Source organism: Vanellus vanellus (assembly GCF_965231255.1).
Source record: "Vanellus vanellus genome assembly, contig: HAP1_SCAFFOLD_1759, whole genome shotgun sequence".
Classification (NCBI taxonomy): domain Eukaryota; kingdom Metazoa; phylum Chordata; class Aves; order Charadriiformes; family Charadriidae; genus Vanellus; species Vanellus vanellus.
This window is the reverse complement of record NW_028127375.1, coordinates 19765-29753: the sequence shown is the minus strand read 5'-3', so window position 1 is coordinate 29753 and position 9989 is coordinate 19765. Positions and strand designations below refer to the sequence as shown.

Genomic DNA, 9989 nt, shown 5'->3' with positions numbered 1-9989 from the left:
TCCCATGGGGGGGGGCACCCGAGGGGGGGCACCTATGGGGGGGGGGGGGTCCCATGGCGGGGGGTTCCATGGGGGGTATGGGGGGGGTGCCATGGGGGGGGGCACCTATGGGGGGTCCCATGGGGGGGGGGTCACCTATGGGGGGGGTCCCATGGGGGGGGTGTTCCATAGGGGGTATGGGGGGGGGGCACCTATGGGGAGGGGGACACCTATGGGGGGGGGGGGTGACATGGGGGGGGGGTGCCATGGGGGGGGGCACCTATGGGGGGTATGGGGAGGGGGGTGTCCCATGGGGGGGGCACCTATGGGGGGGGGTCCCATGGGGGGGGTGTTCCATAGGGGGTATGGGGGGGGGGCACCTATGGGGAGGGGGACACCTATGGGGGGGGGGGGGTGACATGGGGGGGGGGTGCCATGGGGGGGGGCACCTATGGGGAGGGGGACACCTTTGGGGGGGGTTACATGGGGGGGGGCATCTGGGGGGGGACACACATCTATGGGGGGGTGCTATCGGGGGGGGTCACCTATGGGGAGTGGGGGGTCCCGGGGGGGGGGGCGGTGTCACCTATGGGGAGGGGGCGGTGCCATGGGGGGGGGGGTCCCATGGGGGGTGTCCCATGGGGGGGGTGCCATGGGGGGGGGGAGGGGCACCCATAGGGGGGGTGTCCCATGGGGGGGGGCTATGGGGGGGTGGGGGGGTCCCATGGGGTGGGGGGGGGGCCTTAAATGGGGGGGGGAGGGGGGGCACCCATGGGTGCTCTTCCCTCCCCTCCCCCCCCCCCCCAATTCTCAGATCCCGACTGCGCCCCCCCGGAGCCCCCCCCCTCCCCCCCTCCCCCCCCTGCGCCCCCTCCCCCTGCCTCAACGGGGGGCACGTGCCGCCCGCGGGGGGGGGGCGCCTCCCACTGCGTCTGTCCGCCCGGTGGGTGCTGCACCCATGGGGGGGGGGGGGGGGGGGCTGAAAAAAATTGGGGGGGGGGGGAGGTCCCTTGAAGTGGGGGAGGGGGTGTCTTGGGGGGGGGGTGTCCCTGGAAATGGGGGGGTTGGGGGGGGGGGTCCCTTGAAGTGGGGGAGGGGGTGTCTTGGGGGGGGGTGTCCCTGGAAATGGGGGGGTTGGGGGGGGTCCCTTGAAGTGGGGGAGGGGGTGTCTTGGGGGGGGGGGTGTCCCTGGAAATGGGGGGAGGGGGGTGTTGGGGGGGGGGTGTTTTGGGGGGGGGGGGGTGTGTCCCTGGAAATGGGGGGGTTGGGGGAGGGGTCCCTTGAAGCGGGGGGGGGGTGTTTGGGGGAGGGGTGATATGGGGGGGGTCCCTAATATGGGGGGGGGGGGTCCTAACATGGGGAGGGCCCTAATATGGGGGGGGGGGCTTAATATGGGGGGGGGGGCCTGCTATATGTGGGGGGTGTCCCTAATATGGGGGGGGGTCCTGATATAAGTGGGGGGGGCCTAATATGGGGGGGGGTCCTAACATGGGGGGGGGGTCCTAATGTGTGTGGGGGGTGTCTTGATATGGGGGGGGTCCTAATATGGGGGGGGTCCTGATATGAGGGGGGGTCCTAATATGGGGGGGGGGTGTCCTAATATGGGGGGGGGTCCTAATATGGGGGGGGGTCCTAACATGGGGGGGGGTCCTAATATGGGAGGGGGGCCCTAATATGGGGGGGGGCCCTAATATGGGGGGAGGGTCCTGATATGGGTGGGGGGGGTCCTAATATGGGGGGGGGTCCTAATATGGGGGGGGTGTCCTAATATGGGGGGGTGTCCTGATATGGGGGGGGGGGGTGCTAATGTGTGGGGGGGGTCCTAATATGGAGGGTGGTGTCTTGATATGGGGGGGGTCCTGATATGGGGGGGTGCCCCTAATATGGGGGGGGAGGTCCTGATATGGGGGGGGGGGGGGTGCTAATGTGGGGGGGGGTCCTGATATGGAGAGGGGGGTCCTAACATGGGGGGAGGGGTCCCTAATATGGGGGGGGTCCTAATATGGGGGGGGTCCCCAATAGGGGGGGGGGTCCTAACATGGGGGGGGGCCCTGATATGGGGGGGGGGTCCTAACATGGGGGGGGCCCTGATATGGGGAGGTGGTCCTGATATGGGGGGGGGTGTGCTAATGTGGGGGGGGTTCCTGATATGGGGGGGGGGCCCTAATATGGGGGAGGGGTCCCTAATATGGGGGGGGACCCTAATATAGGTGGGGGGGTTCTAACATGGGGGGGGGTCCCCAATATGGGGGGGGGGTCCTAACATGGGGGGGGTGTCCTAATATGGGGGGGTGGGTCTTGTTATGGGGGGGGTCCTGATATGGGGGGGGTCCTGATATAAGTTGGGGGGTCCTAACATGGGGGGGCGGTCCTAATAATGGGGGGGGGTCCTAACATGGGGGGTGCCCTGATATGGTGGGGGGGGGTCCATGGCACCCACCGCCCTTGCTGGGGGGGGGTGTGGGGTGGCGGGTAATGGGGGGGGGGGGGGTGATGCCCACCCTGTTGCCCCCCCCCCCCCCAAAAAAAAAGGGGGGGGGGGCCCTTTTGACCCTCAGGGGTTCCCCCCCCCCCCCCCCAAAAAAAAAGGCTTCGAGGGCGTCACCTGCGAGAAGAACGTGGACGACTGCCGCGGGCACAAGTGTCTCCACGGGGGCACCTGCGTGGACGGGGTCAACACCTACAACTGCCGATGCCCACCCGAGTGGACGGGTACGGGGGGGGGAGGGGCCCGGGGGGGTCCGGGGGGGGAGGGGGGAGTTGAGGTGGTGAAGGAAGGGGGGATGGTGGGGGGGATGGAGGGGGGCATCGAGGTGGGCATCAAGGTGGGCATTGAGGTGGGAATGGAGGTGGGGATGGAGGTGGGGACGGAGGTGGGCATCAAGGTGGGCATCAAGGTAGGGTTGGAGGGGAGGATGGAGGGGGGCATCAAGGTGGGCATTGAGGTGGTAATGGAAGTGGGGATGGAGGTGGGGATGGAGGTGGGCATCAAGGTGGGGATGAAGTGGGATGGAGGTGGGCATCAAGGTGGGCATTGAGGTGGGAATGGACGTGGGGATGGAGGTGGGGATGGAGGTGGGCATCAAGGTGGGGATGAAGTGGGATGGAGGTGGGCATCAAGGTGGGCATTGAGGTGGGAATGGACGTGGGGATGGAGGTGGGGATGGAGGTGGGATGGAGGTGGGGATGGAGATGGGATGGAGGTGGGGATGGAGGTGGGGATGGAGGTGGGCATCAAGGTGGGCATTGAGGTGGGAATGGACGTGGGGATGGAGGTGGGGATGGAGGTGGGATGGAGGTGGGGATGGAGATGGGATGGAGGTGGGATGGAGGTGGGATGGAGGTGGGCATCAAGGTGGGCATTGAGGTGGGAATGGACGTGGGGATGGAGGTGGGGATGGAGGTGGGATGGAGGTGGGGATGGAGATGGGATGGAGGTGGGGATGGAGGTGGGGATGGAGGTGGGCATCAAGGTGGGCATTGAGGTGGGAATGGACGTGGGGATGGAGGTGGGGATGGAGGTGGGGATGGAGGTGGGGAGGATGGAGGTGGGCATCAAAGTGGGCATCAAGGTGGGCATCAAGGTGGGGATGGAGGTGGGGATGGAGGTGGGATGGAGGTGGGCATCAAGGTGGGCATCAAGGTGGGCATCAAGGTAGGGTTGGAGGGGAGGATGGAGGTGGGATGGAGGTGGGGATGGAGGTGGGCATCAAGGTGGGAATGGACGTGGGAATGGACGTGGGGATGGAGGTGGGGATGGAGGTGGGATGGAGGTGGGATGGAGGTGGGGATGGAGGTGGGGATGGAGGTGGGCATCAAGGTAGGGTTGGAGGGGAGGATGGAGGTGGGAATGGAGGTGGGGATGGAGGTGGGCATCAAGGTGGGCATTGAGGTGGGAATGGACGTGGGGATGGAGGTGGGGATGGAGGTGGGATGGAGGTGGGATGGAGGTGGGGATGGAGGTGGGCATCAAGGTAGGGTTGGAGGGGAGGATGGAGGGGGGCATCAAGGTGGGCATTGAGGTGCAAATGGAGGTGGGATGGAGGTGGGGATGGAGGTGGGCATCAAGGTGGGGATGAAGTGGGATGGAGGTGGGCATCAAGGTGGGATTGGAGGTGGGGACGGAGGTGGGCATCAAGGTGGGCATCAAGGTGGGCATCAAGGTAGGGTTGGAGGGGAGGATGGAGGGGGGCATCAAGGTGGGCATTGAGGTGCAAATGGAGGTGGGATGGAGGTGGGGATGGAGGTGGGCATCAAGGTGGGGATGAAGTGGGATGGAGGTGGGCATCAAGGTGGGATTGGAGGGGGGATGGAGGGGGGGATGGAGGGGGGGATGGAGGTGGGCATCAAGGTGGGAATGGAGGTGGGGATGGAGGTGGGGATGGAGGTGGGCATCAAAGTGGGCATCAAGGTGGGCATCAAGGTAGGGTTGGAGGGGAGGATGGAGGTGGGGATGGAGGTGGGGATGGAGGTGGGCATCAAGGTGGGATTGGAGGTGGGGACGGAGGTGGGCATCAAGGTGGGCATCAAGGTAGGGTTGGAGGGGAGGATGGAGGGGGGCATCAAGGTGGGCATTGAGGTGGTAATGGAGGTGGGATGGAGGTGGGGATGGAGGTGGGGATGGAGGTGGACATCAAGGTGGGATTGGAGGTGGGGATGGAGGTGGGATGGAGGTAGGCATCAAGGTAGGGTTGGAGGGGAGGATGGAGGTGGGATGGAGGTGGGAATGGAGGTGGGGATGGAGGTGGGCATCAAGGTGGGCATTGAGGTGGGAATGGACGTGGGATGGAGGTGGGGATGGAGGTGGGATGGAGGTGGGGATGGAGGTGGGGAGGATGGAGGTGGGCATCAAAGTGGGCATCAAGGTGGGCATCAAGGTGGGGATGGAGGTGGGGATGGAGGTGGGAATGGAGGTGGGCATCAAGGTGGGCATCAAGGTGGGGATGGAGGTGGGGATGGAGGTGGGATGGAGGTGGGGATGGAGGTGGGGAGGATGGAGGTGGGCATCAAAGTGGGCATCAAGGTGGGCATCAAGGTGGGGATGGAGGTGGGAATGGAGGTGGGCATCAAGGTGGGGATGGAGGTGGGGATGGAGGTGGGATGGAGGTGGGGATGGAGGTGGGCATCAAGGTAGGGTTGGAGGGGAGGATGGAGGTGGGCATCAAGGTGGGGATGAAGTGGGATGGAGGTGGGCATCAAGGTGGGCATTGAGGTGGGGATGGAGGTGGGGATGGAGGTGGGGATGGAGGTGGGATGGAGGTGGGCATCAAGGTGGGGATGAAGTGGGATGGAGGTGGGGATGGAGGTGGGGAGGATGGAGGTGGGCATCAAAGTGGGCATCAAGGTGGGGATGGAGGTGGGGATGGAGGTGGGAATGGAGGTGAGATGGAGGTGGGCATCAAGGTGGGATGGAGGTGGGGATGGAGGTGGGGATGGAGGTGGGCATTGAGGTGGGAATGGAGGTGGGCATCAAGGTGGGCATCAAGGTAGGGTTGGAGGGGAGGATGGAGGTGGGCATCAAGGTGGGCATCGAGGTGGGGATGGAGGTGGGATGGAGGTGGGAATGGAGGTGGGGATGGAGGCGGGAATGGAGGTGGGCATCAAGGTGGGCATCAAGGTAGGGTTGGAGGGGAGGATGGAGGTGGGCATCAAGGTGGGGATGAAGTGGGATGGAGGTGGGCATCGAGGTGGGAATGGAGGTGGGGATGGAGGTGGGCATTGAGGTGGGCATTAAGGTGGGCACCAAAGTGGTCACTGAGGTGGACGTCAAGGTGGGCACCAGGGTGGTCATCAAAGTGGGTGGAGGTGGTCCCTGAGGTGTGGACCGGAGTGGTCGTTGAGGCAGGGACGGAGGTGGGCACCAGGGTGGTGACAAGGTGGTCACTGTGGTGGGGACTGAGGTGAGGACCCAAGTGGGCATCAAGGGTGGGCACCAAGGAGGTCCCTGAGGTGGCCACTGGGGTGGCGACCCCAGTGGTCCCTGGGGTGGCGACCAGGGTGGGCACCAAGGTAGACACCAGGGTGGTCACTGAGGTGGACATCAAGGTGAGGATCAGGGTGGGCACCAGGATAGTCATTGAGGTGGGCACCATGGTGGCGACCAGGGTGGTCATTGAGGTGGATAAGGAGGTGGAGACCGAGGTGGTCAACAAGGTGGGCACCAGGGTGGTCATCAAAGTGGGTGGAGGTGGCCACTGGGGTGACGACCACGGTGGTCATTGAGGTAGGGATGGAGGTGGGCACCAGGGTGGTGACAAGGTGGTCACTGTGGTGGGGACTGAGGTGAGGACCCAAGTGGGCATCAGGGTGGACACCAGGGAGGTCCCCGAGGTGGTGTGTGGGGTGGCAACCCCGGTGCTCCCTTAGGTGGTCCCTGAGGTGGCCCCCAAGTTGCTCAGCGGGCAGCAAACCAAGTTGACCCCCTGAGATGTTCTCAGGTGGTCTCCAAGAAGGTTCCTCCCCAAGACCTCTTTGACCCCACGTCCCTCCACCCCCCATCCCCCACCCCACCCCCACCCCAGGCCAGTTCTGCGCCGAGGACGTGGACGAGTGCCAACTGCAGCCCAACGCTTGCCACAACGGGGGCACCTGCTTCAACGCCCGAGGTGGCCACGCCTGCGTCTGCGTCAACGGGTGGACGGGGGAGAGCTGCAGCGAGAACATCGACGACTGCGCCACCGCCGTCTGCCTCAACGGGGCCACCTGCCACGACCGCGTGGCCTCCTTCTACTGCGCCTGCCCCATGGGCAAGACGGGTGAGGAGGAAGCGGGGCGGGCTACCGTGGGGTGGGGAGAGGTTGGGTGGCACCATCATGAGGTGGTCACCCATTTTGGGTGCTCTCCCATGGGGTGGGCACCCTGGGGTGGCTTTGGCATGGGTTGGGTGGCACCATCATGAGGTGGTCACCCACTTTGGGTGGTCTCCCATGGGGTGGGCACCCTGGAGTGGCTTTGGCATGGGTTGGGTGGCACCATCATGGGGTGGTCACCCACTTTGGCCACCCTCACTTGAGGTGGGCACCCTGGGGTGGCTTTGGAAGAGGTTGGGTGGCACCATCATGAGGTGGTCACCTACTTTGGGTGCTCTCCCATGGGGTGAGCACCCTGGGGTGGCTTTGGCAGAGGTTGGGTGGCACCATCATGAGGTGGTCACCTACTTTGGGTGCTCTCCCATGGGGTGGGCACCCTGGGGTGGCGTTGGAAGAGGTTGGGTGGCACCATCATGAGGTGGTCACCCATTTTGGGTGCTCTCCCATGGGGTGGGCACCCTGGGGTGGCGTTGGAAGAGGTTGGGTGGCACCATCATGAGGTGGTCACCCACTTTGGGCACCCTCCCATGGGGTGGGCACCCTGGGGTGGCTTTGGAAGAGGTTGGGTGGCACCATCATGGGGTGGTCACCCACTTTGGGCACCCAGACATGGGGTGGGCACCCTGGGGTGGTGTTGGAAGAGGTTGGGTGTCACCATAATGAGGTGGTCACCCACTTTGGGCACCCTCCCATGGGGTGGGCACCCTGGGGTGGCGTTGGAAGAGGTTGGGTGGCACCATCATGAGGTGGTCACCCACTTTGGCCACCCTCACTTGGGGTGGGCACCCTGGGGTGGCTTTGGAAGAGGTTGGGTGGCACCATCATGGGGTGGTCACCCACTTTGGCCACCCTCACTTGAGGTGGGCATCCTGGGGTGGCTTTGGAAGAGGTTGGGTGGCACCATCATGAGGTGGTCACCTACTTTGGGTGCTCTCCCATGGGGTGGGCACCCTGGGGTGGCGTTGGAAGAGGTTGGGTGGCACCATCATGGGGTGGTCACCCACTTTGGGCACCCAGACATGGGGTGGGCACCCTGGGGTGGTGTTGGAAGAGGTTGGGTGTCACCATAATGAGGTGGTCACCCACTTTGGGCACCCTCCCATGGGGTGGGCACCCTGAGGTGGCGTTGGAAGAGGTTGGGTGGCACCATCATGAGGTGGTCACCCACTTTGGGTGCTCTCCCATGGGGTGGGCACCCTGGGGTGGCGTTGGAAGAGGTTGGGTGGCACCATCATGAGGTGGTCATCCACTTTGGGTGCTCTCCCATGGGGTGGGCACCCTGGGGTGGCTTTGGCATGGGTTGGGTGGCTCTATTGTGGGTTGGGCCCCCCTTGGACACCCATGGGTGCCCTGACGCCCCGGTGGGTGCCAGGTCTGCTGTGCCACCTGGACGACGCCTGCGTCAGCAACCCGTGCCACAAGGACGCCATCTGCGACACCAACCCCGTCAACGGCCGCGCCATCTGCACCTGCCCCCCCGGCTTCACCGGCGGCGCCTGCGACCAGGACGTTGACGAGTGCTCCATCGGTGGGTGGGGGGGGCACCCATGGGTGGGGGGAGGCACCCATGGATGGTGGTGGGGCATCCGTTGATGGTGATGCCCCCATGAATGGTGGGTTTGCATGGGCAGGACTGCACCTCCATGGGCGATCGCCGTGGCGGGGGGGACCAAGAGGGGGAGCACCCATGGTTGTGGGACACCTATGGGTGGGGGACACCCATGTGTGGTGGGCACCCATGGCTAGGGGGCACCCATGGATGGTGGTGGGGCATCCGTTGATGGTGATGCCCCCATGAATGGTGGGTTTGCATGGGCAGGACTGCACCTCCATGAGTGATCACCATGGCAGGAGAACCAAGAGGGGCGACCACCCACGGGAGTGGGACACCCATGGGTGGGAGGCACCCATGAGTAGAAGGCACCCATGGGTGGCGGTAGGGTGTCCATTCATGGTGATATCTCCAGGAGTGATGGGCAGAGACCATGGCCAAAACTGCACCTCCATATGTCATCCCTGTGGCATGGAGGACACTCATGGGTGTGGGACACCCATGAGTAGGAAGCACCCATGAGTAGAAGGCACCCATGGGTGACGGTAGAGCGTCCATTCATGGTGATGCCACCAGGAGTGGTGGGCAGAGACCACGGCCAAAACTGCACCTCCATATGTCATCCCTGTGGCATGGAGGACACCCATGGGTGTGGGACACCCACGAGTAGGAGGCACCCATGGGTGGGAGGCACCCATGGGTAGAGGGCACCCATGGGTGGTGGTGGGGCGTCCATTCATGGTGATACCACCAGGAGCGGTGGGCAGAGACCACGGCCAAAGCTGCACCTCCATATGTCATCCCCGTGGCATGGAGGACACCCATGGGTGTGGGACACCCATGAGTAGGAAGCACCCATGAGTAGGGGGCACCCATGGGTGGTGGTAGGGCGTCCATTCATGGTGATACCACCAGGAATGGTGGGCAGAGACCACGGCCAAAACTGCACCTCCATATGTCATCCCCATGGCATGGAGGACACCCATGGGTGTGGGACACCCATGAGTAGGAAGCACCCATGAGTAGGGGGCACCCATGGGTGGTGGTAGGGCGTCCATTCATGGTGATACCACCAGGAGTGGTGGGCAGAGACCACGGCCAAAACTGCACCTCCATATGTCATCCCCGTGTCATGGAGGACACCCAATGGTGTGGGACACCCACGAGTAGGAGGCACCCATGAGTAGGGAGCACCCATGGGTGACGGTGGGGCGTCCATTCATGGTGATATCTCCAGGAGCGATGGGCAGAGACCACGGCCAAAACTGCATCTCCATATGTCATCCCCATGGCATGGAGGACACCCATTAGTGTGCGACACCCACGAGTAGGAGGCACCCATGGGTGGGGAGCACCCATGGCTAGGGAGCACTCATGGGTGACGGTGGGGCGTCCATTCATGGTGATGCCACCAGGAGTGGTGGGCAGAGACCACGGCCAAAGCTGCACCTCCATATGTCATCCCCGTGGCATGGAGGACACCCATGGGTGTGGGACACCCACGAGTAGGAGGCACCCATGAGTAGGGGGCACCCATGGGTGACGGTAGGGCGTCCATTCATGGTGATACCACCAGGAGTGGTGGGCAGAGACCACGGCCAAAACTGCACCTCCATATGTCATCCCTGTGGCATGGAGGACACCCATGG

At 64.2% G+C, this 9989-nt stretch overlaps 1 protein-coding gene across 1 annotated transcript in view; it reads left to right on the top strand.

Annotated features, from left to right (window-relative positions):
- Positions 1–793: 793 nt before the first annotated feature.
- LOC309685314 (uncharacterized protein) overlaps positions 794–9989 on the top strand; it is a gene marked incomplete at both ends in the record, with an annotated part of 28699 nt that continues 19503 nt past the window's right edge. Inside the window, 5 exon segments of the mRNA XM_082501099.1 lie at positions 794–866; positions 868–922; positions 2569–2691; positions 6501–6734; positions 8161–8316. Of these exon segments, the coding sequence (XP_082357225.1) occupies positions 794–866; positions 868–922; positions 2569–2691; positions 6501–6734; positions 8161–8316 (641 nt within the window).